We start from the raw sequence: 12830 nt of genomic DNA, 5'->3' as shown, positions 1-12830 counted from the left end.
AAAATAACATAAAATTTTCCATTTATAATCTAAAGTTTGGTCCTCCAGTACCTACTATTACCACCCTTCCCAGTTAAAGATGTCTTACGCTGGCTGCACTGTTTTTAGTGATTTTTCCAGAGTACTAATTTTAGGACTCCAAATATATATAACCAATACGAGTGGAAATTTCAATGTATCTTAGCTTGACTTGGCAAACTAATGCATTGAGTTCTGAGCTCATAAGGAACTGAAACACTAAACTTTTCATCCATTTAGCCGTGACTTGGCCACATAAAAGTAATAACTGTGTCTGACTTCATCACTCAGACATACAGTACTGAAAAATTTGTTCTAAAAAGTTTTAAGATATGCTAACTATAGAAGGACTCTCGTGAAGGTATTATGATTTGTTGCTCTGAGAGTCCCTATGGTTACCAGCTTATAAGTGCAGTGAGCAACAGGAGCAATGACGTGAGACTGTAACGCTCGGAGGGAATTCAAAAAGTGATCCCGTCCAAGGTTTTCAGTGCTGGACTCCTGAGCTCTGTAGGGGTGTCCGGGAAAGGCTCGTAGGGAGCTTTAACCAGAGCAGCTGACTTTAATGTTTCCCTTAAAACTTCTCTATGAAAAAATTCATTGGAAGAAAGTGTTTCTTGGGTTAAAAAAAAAACTTTTAAACCACTCATCTAGTCTTGCTTCCTCCAGACACCAGGCACGACTGCAGTGGTGCTTTATGTTTGCAAAACTTCATCCCATCAACCAGATATTCTTGGCAACCATAGACTTAGAAGGTTGTCCAGAAGCTGACAAACAGCGTACTTGTAAGAACGAACTTTGGTCTAACCAATTCCTATTATTTCTCTAAAAAGAAAAAATCTTGGCATAAATAAAGCTTATATTAACAGATCATACCCCTATGTAACATTTTCCCACATTGAAGTGCCGAAGGATTCAGTTTTCTTAAAAACCATTAAGAGCTTCACTCTAGAAAAGAACCGGTCTTTAAAGTCTTAGACATACATGATGTGATAACTGAGTTATTATTTACAACTTACAAACATGTCATGAATGTTCTTTTATGACACTAAAAGGACAGAACAGATGTGCTGTCTAGTTTGGTGAACTTGATAGCGTTTTGTGGCAATCGCTGGATGCTTGTTATAAACAATTATGAGAAAGCATTATTTCTGAGAAGGCTCTACCGGTGCTGGTGGCACTGTGTTCAGTGGACCTTGCTAACATTCATGCGATGTTTGCATGCAGAAGATAGTAGCAGTAAAGAACATTTAGACCATAGACTAAAGTGCGTTAAGAGTACATACATGCAAGCACGACTCCATTTCTATAACTAAAGGTCAAATTAGGCATTTTCCCCATTGGCTCCAATGATTAAAAATCAGATTATAATTTGAAAGATATTACCATACTCTGGTGGGACTAGAGAATGACAAGTGTTCCCTCCCTCATTTGGTGCAATTTACTTTCTCTTTTTTTTTTTGGTCTTTATTTTTTTAGGGCCACACCTGTGGCTTATGGAGGTTCCCAAGCTAGGAGTTGAATTGGAGCTGTAGCTGCTAGCCTACACCACAGCCACAGCAGCACAGAATCTGGGCTGGGTCTGAGACCCACACATCTCACAGCAAGGCTGGATCCTTAGCCCACTGAACGAGGCCAGGAATCAAACTCTCACCCTCATGGTTGCTAATCAGATTCGTTTCTGCTGAGCCATGATGGGAACTCCATTTGGTGCAATTTAATTGTTAAGACTCCTGATTCAGGAATGGTCATGTTGGGAGACAATGAACTCAATGCACACTATCCAGTCTGTCTTTGTTTTGCTTTGTTTTGTTTGCTTTTTAGGGCCGCACCCGAGGCATATGAGGTTTCTAGGCTAAGGGTTGAATCAGAGCTGCAGCTGCCGGCTGATGCCACAGCCACAGCAACACAGGATCTAAGCCGAGTCTGCGACCTACACTATAGCTCACGGCAACACTGGATCCTTAAGCCACTGAGCAAGGCCAAGAATCAAAGATACATCCTCATGGATCCTAGTCGGGCTCATTAACCACTGAGCCACGAAGGGAACTCCCAATTTTAAAGTAACTGGAAATTTACCCTTAAGGGAATCTTGAAAAAAAATCTCAGAATTAAGTACCATAAAACAAAGTGGTTATTCATCTATTTATAAAGAAAATTTAAAGAAATTAACCATTTTAGCCCACAAATTGGTATCAAGGACAATCACTAGTTAAATAAGAGAAAATAATAACATAAAATATTTTGAGGTATGTCATGGCAGGTAATACATGGAGCCTCTCTATGAAAATTAAATTAAAACAGGCTTAATGGTGATAACTTCCTAAGACCTTTATGAAGGTCAGTTCCTTACTTCTAGTATTTAGATTTTATCTTTAGAACTAAAATAAAGCTTCTCCAATTTGACTTAACTTTGGAATGTTTCATAATTCATATATGGGAGAAGTTTGAACTTTGTATCCTAGTAGAAAGATTGTTTTGAAAAATGATATAGACAAGCTAAGCAAAAATGCTTAAAGAACTTAAGAGAATAATATCATCAAATAGTTTTATATATAAAATTTACATATAAATAACAATATAAAACATGTCAATAGATACTATAGGGACATGACTTAGCACTATTTGAATATCTCTAGTTCAAGATATTATATGCTGTTGGAGATAATTAAATTCCTCTTCTTTCATACTTTCTAAATCTTCTTTTTTCATACACTCTAAATCTGATAGGCTTCTTTTTATAATTATTGCAGATTGGTGAGGTTTAACTTCATTCCTTGGCCATTTCAGGAGACAATACAGGAAGAAACAGTTGAAAGAGGATGATTTAAAACCAAAACCTGTCCCCTCACCAGCCCCACCACTTAAACTTCCTAACCTTAATTTCCTCATTTGTAAATCAGACAGAATGATCTTTATTCTGCTGATTGGTGGGAAAATGTGTGAGAGAGCACTTTATAAATAATATAGCAGTATAGAAATGTTAGAAATTACTATTAAAAACTGGTAAGAACCTCCAGTTTTCTTTTAGAGAGGAAGAGCACTGTATATTGACAGATCTTCAAAAACAACCTTGACAGTATTAGTTTACTCCTTTAAAAAAATGAGGTCTGTATATAATATCTGGTCAGCCTCTATTTTTGGCTTTTTTTTTTTTTTTTTTTTTTTTTTTGTCATTTTAGGGCCGCACGAGCAGCATATGGAGGTTCCCAGACTAGGGGTCTAATCTGAGCTACAGCTGCCAGCCTACGCCACAGCCACAGCCACGCCAGATCTGGGCCGCATCCGAAACCTATACCACAGCTCACGGCAACGCCGGATCCTTGACCCACTGAGCGAGGCCAGGGATCGAACCCGAAACCTCATGGTTCCTAGTCGGATTTGTTTCCACTGCGCCATGATGGGAACTCCCTTTCTTTCTTTTTTTTTTTTAAATACTGACTACATAAGAGTGATTTTTTAACTTAATGACAAAAATTTCAAATATGAACGATTTCAACAATTTTAGATTTGTCTTCCGCCATAATGTTAAAACATGTAGGATATGGGAATAATGATAGGTCGTTTTAGATCTGAAGTTAATGGAAAGACTAATTTGTTTAGTCAGATAGGCTGCCAGACCCTTTAATGTGCTCTTACCCGGTACCCTGTGAAAATTCAATATTGGTAGTTTACATGTTTTTGAAACACCTTGAAATTATTTATATAAAGTTTGATTGTGGTGAATTTATTTAAAATATTTTCTTTGAAAAAAATTTGCTAAGTCGATCTTCCAATGTTAAAAAAAAAGGTATCTCTGTAATAAAAGTAAGAGGATTAATTGTTCATCCATCATGCCAACTCAAGCTAGGTCTTTCTTTCCAGTGCAGCAACAGATTTTAGGGCATCAAGGTTCAGAATGAATACAATGGCCTGTTCAGAAAGCATGCAGATGATATCAGGTCATTACTTTTAGGTCAGTCTGATGATCTGTTCACCAGACTCTGACCACGGAAAGAGAGAGAAACGGAAGTTAATGTAAGTTGCAGACATGCCACCTCTGTTGGTTCACCTTCAGCTACCTGATGTTGGGCTTTATTTCCTTCTCTTCTTCTTCTTCACTATCATCAACCTGTTGTATGACCAGATCAGCAGACCCATCCTCTACAATCTCCACGTATGATCTATTCTCATCTTCTCCCAAGTGCCATCTGGAATCCTTATCTCCATCTGATGGGGACATAAGATGCTGTTCAGCTTCCAAATCAATGGGGAGGCTGTCTATGCCAACTTCAGCAAGGCACTCATTACAGAGTCTGTAGCGCCTGGTTCCTTCCTGCACCACTTGACCTGTTAGATCAGTCACATGGCGTTTGCATTTTCTGCAGATGAGTTTGCATGCCTGGTGAATCTGTGTAGAGATTGAAATAGTGATTTTAAAAAAGAGATTTTTCAAAAGCAGAACACTTTGATAGTCTAAGTACCAGTTCATAAACTTAAGATGTTCAAAGCCAAGCATACATTAAATTAGCACTTAATTATTAGAAAAACATCACAGGTTTTAGTGATAAATTGATGTCAGAAATATTCACATCAGCTTTCTCTATTTTCTTTCTCTTTTTTTTTTTTTGGCCGCACCTGTGGCATATGGAAATTCCCAGGCCAGAAATGGAAGCTAAGCCGCAGCTGCAACCTATGCCACAAGTGCAGCAATGCCAGATCCTTAATCCACTGCTCTGGGCCAAGGATTGAACCCTGACCTGGGCCACTGCAGAGACAACACTGAATCCTTAACCCACTATGCCACAGTGGGAACTCCAATACCAGCTTTCCCGAACCAATGTCAATTATTTTTTTGATTAATGTTATATACTTACTAATTTCACATATCCCTTAATCCAACAGTATCTTTATATCTGAGGTAACAAGGGACACTTCCCATAATAATAATAATAATTGCAAATACTTAATAAATACCATGTACTATTCTAAAGATTCTACATATCTTAATTCGGGGGGGATCTCATTTCATGTTGCTATTAGTTTTGTTTTGTTTTGTTTTGTTTTTTGTCTTTTTGCCTTTTCTACGGCTGCTTCTGCGGCATATGGAGGTTCCCAGGCTTGGAGTCCAGTCAGAGCTGTAGCCACCGGCCTACGCCAGAGCCACAGAAACGCCAGATCCGAGCCACGTCTTTGACCTACACCATGGCTCATGGCAATACCAGATCCTTAACCCACTGAGCGAGGCCAGGGATCAAACCCACAATCTCATGGTTCCTAGTCGGATTCGTTAACCACTGCGCCACAACGGGAACTCCCGCTATTAATATTTTGTTATTTTGCTAGAGAAAGAAAAAAACCTTGTTGCAAATTTAAATTTATCAAAAAATATTTTTTGATGTAAAGATTACTTACTTGGTACTCTTATTAATGAAAGATCTAGTAGAAAGAGGACTAGACTAGGAATTGGAAAGCTTGTGTTCTAGCCCTGCTTTTGTCATTTATTAATCTTGTATCTTTTTTTTTTTTTTTAACTAATGCCTTTATTTTTATTTATTTATTTATTTTTTGGTCTTTTTGCCATTTCTTGGGCCGCTCCTGCGGCATATGGAGGTTCCCAGGCTAGGGGTCCAATCGGAGCTGTAGCTGACAGCCTACGCCAGAGCCACGGCAACGCAGGATCCGAGCCGCGTCTGAGACCTACACCACAGCTCACGGCAACGCCGGATCGTTAACCCACTGAGCAAGGGCAGGGATTGAACCCACAACCTCATGGTTCCTAGTCAGATTCGTTAACCACTGCGCCACGATGGGAACTCCCTAATCTTGTATCTTTTTTCCCAATTTCTCCCCTATCCCCCTTGGCAACCACAAGTCTGTTCTCTATGTCTGCGAGTCTGTTTCTGTTTGGTAGATAGATTAATTTGTCATATTTTAGATTCCACATATAAGTGACATCATATGGTATTTGTCTTTCTCTTTCTGACTTAGTTCACTTAGTATGAGAATCTCTAGTCACATCCATAACCATGTATCTTGAAACAAGTAATTTAAAACATTATAAACCTTCTTCCATGGTAACTGTCAAATATTTAATAATTGGTAAGATATGGGCACCACCCAATCAGAATAGAAACGTGAGTATCAGAATGAACACTGGTTATAAACAACAATTACGGTGGCTCTGCTCCATATCAGCCTATTATTATCCTTGATTACTTTCTTATTACTAATGGGGATACAGCTCAGGTTGTAAGGACCAAATGAGTTAATATGTGTAAAATGCTTTGGGAAGAAATTATAATTGATGAATAATTATATATTATAGATATTACTAAATACCTTTGTTCAATAGCTGTCAGAACAGTAGATTATAGATGCTAGTCTAAAAATTATTACAAATAATTAACTGTATCATGCTGAGTTAATGTTTAAGGCGTATTCATTTAGAAAAAGTCAGAACATGATGAAAGTAGCCCACCAAACACAAACAGTCAAAAACCCAAGAAACTTGATGCAGTCTGTAAAATATCTATGAAAATGTATATGACTACCACTCAGTACAGTTATTATCTTCTGCTTAACCACTGATGTATCAATGAGTAAATGTTGAAAGTACATAATTTGAGTGTATCTTTATTTCTCCAGAGATAGTATCTGTATTATGGTTATGATATGTGGCATTGTTTTGTTACATTTTTTTTTTTTTAACAAATTTTTTTTTTTTTTTTTTGTTTTGTCTTTATTTGTTTTGTTGCTATTTCTGGCCTCCCTAGATTCCAATAATCAGCTGTACCACCCCACCACCACACGCATCCAGCCGCACCCCCACCCCCACCCCCCCCCCCCCCCCCCCCCACCACCCCACGAAACCTGTACAATTCTGACACAGATTCATACAGATTCCAATACAGTTACGAAGACAAAGAAATCAAGTGAAATACTATAAAATAGAAAATATGATCATGAATTCATTATTTTAAAAATATATATCTTCTAGCTCAGAAATAATCTGAAAAGAATGATGCCTTATAACAATGAGCACCCTAGGTGTCTAAATTTTGTTTTCTAATTTCATTCCCCACTACAAGGTACCAAAGCTTCTTTGAGAAATAACTGATTCCTTTTTTTTTTTTTGGCAGGGGATGTTCAAGGTGAGCCTTGGGCTCTTTTGGAGCCAGAGAACAAGGATACTTTGAAAATTTAACAGAGTTGTGACAAAAGGACACAAGAGCCAGCTTTGAGTGTCCCACTGCACACATGAAAATCTGAGTATCAAAAAGAATAATAATTGTTATGGATCCAAATATGATGAACCAATGAAAATTCATGAGATCACCTGCTATTTTAAAAAAAAAAAAAAAAAGCAGAAAAAACTCATATCATTTGAGACTACTATTTTTTTTTCTTTTTTGGCCACACCTGCAGCATATGGAAGTTCCCAAGCCAGGGATGGAATCTGAGCCATATCTGTCACCTACAACACAGCCGCAGCCTACACCATAGCCACAGCAATGAGGCATCTGAGCAGTGTCTGCAACCTACATCTCACAGCAGTGCCATATCCTTAACCCACTCAGCAAGACCAGGGATTGAATGGCATCCTTATGCCATTAGGTTCGTTACCGTTGAGCCACAACAGGAACTCCCAGAAATGGTGATTTTGACCTAGACATTTAAAACATTTTTAAAGTTTACATTGTTGTTGGCTCATTTTATATCCTGAAAAGACCAGGATATAAAACACATTAGATTTCAAGTCAATTAAAATGGATATTCAAAAGACTATTTCTTACTTTAAGGTTTCAAAAGGAGAATAAAAATCTATTTTTAAAAAATATATGAATTTATGCATTATATGTAAAGTAAAAACATTAAATGGGAACAAAATTTTAATATGGTAGAGTTTTATGAAAAGATTTCCCTCAGTTAATCAGATTATCCTAAAGCTGATAAACGCATGGATTTCCTAAGAAGTAAAATGATGAAAAAATCATATACATACTGTTCGAAAATGGCTACTTAGATGGTCTAGCCGGCTAAATCTTTTCCCACAAGCTTGACAGGGGTAAGGCCTTTCTCCTGTGTGACAACGAAGGTGCCGCTTGAGGTCTGCCTTCCGCTTCACCACATGTGTGCAATACGGGCACTTGAACCTCATCCTGGGCAGGTCATCTGTCAGGAGACAGTTTGATTAAGTCACCAGAAGGTTCATAATCAAAATTCTAATAACTTCAAGAATCCAAAAGGGGCTGGTGAGTCCAATCTCAGAAAGATAAGCGAAAGGAAAAAGGAAGAAATTTTATAAAGACTAGATTGTCAAAGGTGATAATCCTATTACGGAATCATAACCTCAGGAGATATTTACAAAGTCTGGACAGATTTTGTCTTTTTTTTTTTTTTTTTTTGCTTTTTAGGGCTGCACCTGTGGCATATGGAAGTTCCCAGGCTATGGGTCGAATTGGAGCTACAGCCACAGCCACAACCCATAGCAATGTGATATCCGAGCCGCATCTGCAACCTACCTCACAGCTCATGGTAACGCCGGATCCTTAACTCACCAAGCAAGGCCAGGGATGAACCCATGTCCTCGTGGATACTAGGATACTAGCTAGGTTCGTTACTGCTAAGCCACGATGGGAACTCCAAGAGTCCCTAGATGTTAAATGTCAAGAGGTAGTACTGGATTTTAAAGATTCTAAGTACCTTGTTTTATTAATTTACTTATTAAATAATTATTTATTTATGCATTTATCCCCCTGCCTTTACTTTTCATACAGTTGTGCTACTTTTCTTGTAAAATGAAAAAGTTTCTAGGATCTTTAATTTTTTGTTTTAAAACTCATACATATTCAAAATGTTAGTTGTGATTGGAGGCAAATCTCATCAATTTAATAGCTGGTCATTACTGAAGATTTAAATAACCCAGAATTATAACAGTTCAGAGCCCAAGAAAGGATAACATTTTTGCTGCTTTAAAACACAACAGGAGTTCCCGCTGTGGTACAGTGGGTTAAGGATCTGACTGCAGCACCTTGGGTTGCTGCAGTCCTGGGTTCCATCCCCAGCCTGGTGCAGTGGGTTAAGGATCCAGTGCTGCCACAGTTGTGGCTTGGATTCAGTCCCTGGCCCAGGAACTTCCATATGCCAAGAGTGCAGACAATCAAAACAAAACAAAACAAAAATGAAAAATAAAATGCAACAAAGATTTTCCATTTTTGCTCTGTTATTTGTCTTCCTTGGCCCATTATAGAGCTCAGCAGGATTTTCAGTAAGCTCTACAATATGATACAATTTCATGTATTTTCATATTATATCCTACAGGAAGATATGGTTAGTAAAAATCAGTCAGGTTGCCTATTATTTTTAAATATGTTACCTATACAACCAAATTTTTGTCTAAAATTTATATGACGACCAGGGAAATGTAAATATTGATTGGCTTTAATGATATTAAAGATTTGCTAATTTTGTTCAGGTACAATAATAATGGTATTGTAGGGGGTTTGTTTGGTTTGGTTTGGGTGTTTTTTTGCTTTTTTGTTTATTTATTTATTTATTTGTCTTTTTGCTATTTCTAGGGCCGCTCCCGCGGCACATGGAGGTTCCCAGGCAAGGGGTCCAATCAGAGCTATAGCCACCAGCCTACACCAGAGTCACAGCAACGCGGGATCTGAGCTGCATCTGCAACCTATACCACAGCTCATGGCAACACTGGATCCCCAACCCAGTGAGCAAGGCCAGGGATCAAACCTGCAACCTCATGGTTCCACTCATGTTAACCACTGAGCCACTATGGGAACTCCTTTTTTTGCTTTTTTAGAGCTGTACTTGTGGCATCTGGAAGTTCCCAGGCTAGGGGCTGAATCAGAGCTACAGCTGCTGGCCTACACCACAGCCACAGCAACGTGGGATATAAGCCACGTCTGTGACCTACACCACAGCTCACGGCAACAGCATATCCTTAACCCACTGAGCGAGGCCAGGGATGGAACCTGCATCCTCATGGATCCTAGTCAGGTTCGTTAACCAATGATCTGTGAAGGGAACTCCTGCAGGTTCTTTTTTTGTTTTTTTGTTTTTTTGTCTTTTCTAGGGCCACATCCGCGGCATATGGAGGTTCCCAGGCTAGGGGTCAAATCGGAGCTGCAGCCACCGGCCTACACCAGAGCCACAGCAACATCAGATCCAAGCCGAGTCTGCAACCTACACCACAGCTTCATGGCAACGCTGGATCCTTAACTCACTGAGCAACGCCAGGGATCGAACCCACAACCTCATGGTTCCTAGTTGTATTCGTTAACCACTGAGCCATGACGGGAACTCTCTGCAGGTTTTTTTAAAACTACATTTTAGGGACATATTCTGAAATATTTAAGATAAAATATGATGTCTTAGGTTTGCTTAAAAATGGGAGGTGTTGGGGCAGAGGCACAGATTAAATAAGACTGGTCATGAGTAGGACTGGGTAATGGGTACATGGGGGTTAATTATACTATCCTCTCTTAATATATGTTTGGAATTTTTCTAAAATTACAAAATACAAGTAAAGGAGTTCCTGTTGTGGTGCAGCGGGCTAAGGATCCAGCCTTGCTAGAGCTGTGGTGTTAGGCTGCAGCTCAGATTCGATCCCTGGCCCAGGAACTTCCATATGCTGTAGGGGCAGCCAAAAAAAGGAAAAACAACAACAACAACAACAAAACTCCTCCCTACTGAATTCAGAAAAAACAAAAAACAAAAAAAAAACCCACAACTATTTCAAATGAAAATATGTGTCTTAAGGACTGAACCATTTAAGGAAAGAGCTTTAAACACTTAACAGTAATCTAATCACCCGCAGATGTAGGTTTGGAAAATCGTGGGTTTCCACCCTCAGCACGCTATTCTTTTGACCTCCTTAAATTCATCCAATATTACTTTTAATTAAAGAAATTAACTTAACATTTAATGAATAGATTTCATTCATTAAAAAAAGAATCACTTGGTCCAACTGCCCATAACACCTAAAGGTGTTATGTTGAAATAGGATTGATTTACAGAGGAGTCTTGGAACCTGATTGAGGGGATGGAGTCTCTTTGTGGGTACCTGGAAAACTTCTTGATGTGACATCAGCTCCTTGACCGTACTGATAGCCAACAGGAGTAGAGTCCATTTCCACATCCATCTGTGCCTGTTCTTCAGACTGGGAAATGTGGCTGGAAGAATCAGATGTTCGAGCTTCTCGTTTGCTTGACTTATACTGAGTTGTTTCAGAAGGCTGTGACAACCTCAAATGTTTGGACTTTTTCATGGACTCTTTCCTTTGTTCATGCTTGGCCAGAGGCTGCTGAGTATTCCTTTGGGGGGCTGGATGGTAATTATACTTACTCCAAGATTTCCCACTTATTATACCCGTCCCTTGATCGGGGCTCAGGTGAGAGCGTGGAGAACTGCTTTCATCTTGCCAACCACCGCTATAAAAAGAGGAACGTTCTATACCATTAGAACTGGCATCTTTATCGGAGAGGCTGAAATAGCGATCTTTTTCTTTTTCGCTGATGTCGAGCGAAGATTTAATAAAGGTCTTACAAACGCTGATGACATCAGTCATCTGAAGGAAGCTAGCAGCTGACATCACTTCTATGACATTCTGACCCGTGAGAGAGAGCCTACCAGAGTAGACGAAGTCCAGGATGACGGTAAAAGTGTCGGGAGAGAAAGCCTGAAACGTCGCGGTGGTCGGCTGACTTGTTTCCTTGGAAGTCTGCGAAAGAAGCATTTTAAAGTAGCCGCTACTAGCAAATAATACATTCCGATGGGCTTTGAAGACTTTTCCTTCAACCAGAATATTGCAATCACAAAATACATCTTGCCTGCGCTGCTCATTCAGTTGTTGGAGGAGGTGAGACTGATGAGAGGAGATCTCCATTCTAAAGAGGAAAAGACACAGCAGTTACCAAAATCAGAGTAACACGGCTTCTCTGAGTCAAGTGAAAAGACGGTCAGAAACTTTTTTTTTTTTTGCTTTGTAGGGCCACACCTGAGGCACATGGAGGTTCCCAGGCTATAGGGGTCAAATCGGAGCTCTAGTTGCCAGCCTATGCCACAGCCACAGCCACATCCACATGGGATCCAAGCTGCATCTGCGACCTACACCACAGCTCACGGCAACACCGGATCCTTAACTCACTGAGCAAGGCCAGGGATCGAACCTGCAACCTCATGGTTCCTAGCTGGATTCGTTTCTGCTGTACCAGGATGGGAACTCCCAGGCAGGAGATTTCTGATTTCAACAAAATGGTGGTCTAGGACATGTTGAAACTTTTCTGCCACAAATCTTTAGATTTTAGCTAAACTATAGCCAAAACTTTTTTTTGATCGTGCCCACAGCAGGTGGAAGTTCCCGGGCCCGAGATAGGACCTGTGCCACAGCAGCGACCAGAGCCTCTGCAGTGACAATGCCAGATCCTTAACCTGCTGCACAAGAGAACTCCAATATAGCCAAAACTTTAAAAATGTATGGCTTAGCTTGAAAGAAAGAAAAAGAAATCCCTAGACACCAGCAGTGGAGAGGGAGCAGAGCCAGAGCAGCGATAAGGGCTTGAGGTTTTTTGGTTTGTTTTTATGGCTGCACCTGCAGTATGTGGAAGTTCCCAGCCAGGGACTGAGTCCAAGCCACAGATGCATAGCTGTGGCAAGACTAGATCCCTTAACCTACTCTGCTGGGCCGGGGATTGAACCTGCACCTCCACAGCAACCCGAGCCGCTGCAATTGGATTCTTAACCCACTGCACCACAGAGGGAACTCCTGTGCTCAAGTTTTTATCAGTAATAGAAATTGGAACCCTCTCAG

General features: G+C 39.8%; 1 protein-coding gene across 2 annotated transcripts in view; it reads right to left on the bottom strand.

Annotated features, from left to right (window-relative positions):
- The window catches only part of ZBTB8A (zinc finger and BTB domain containing 8A), a 40610-nt gene continuing 29249 nt past the window's right edge, over positions 1470 to 12830 (bottom strand). Inside the window, exons 3-5 of one of the 2 annotated variants that reach the window (XM_003356289.4) lie at positions 11084 to 11907; positions 8003 to 8172; positions 1470 to 4408 (exon numbers count right to left, since the gene is read on the bottom strand). In XM_003356289.4, coding sequence (XP_003356337.1) covers positions 4076 to 4408; positions 8003 to 8172; positions 11084 to 11906 — 1326 coding nt within the window. In that variant the 5' untranslated portion in view covers position 11907 and the 3' untranslated portion in view covers positions 1470 to 4075. The remainder of the gene's footprint in view (positions 4409 to 8002; positions 8173 to 11083; positions 11908 to 12830) is intronic. The other variant, XM_005665187.3, reaches the window with a different exon arrangement.

The sequence above is a fragment of the Sus scrofa genome, chromosome 6 (genome assembly GCF_000003025.6).
Source record: "Sus scrofa isolate TJ Tabasco breed Duroc chromosome 6, Sscrofa11.1, whole genome shotgun sequence".
Taxonomy (NCBI): Eukaryota; Metazoa; Chordata; class Mammalia; order Artiodactyla; family Suidae; genus Sus; species Sus scrofa.
The sequence above is the reverse complement of the archived record's forward strand: the minus strand, read 5'-3'. Positions and strand labels throughout refer to the sequence as shown.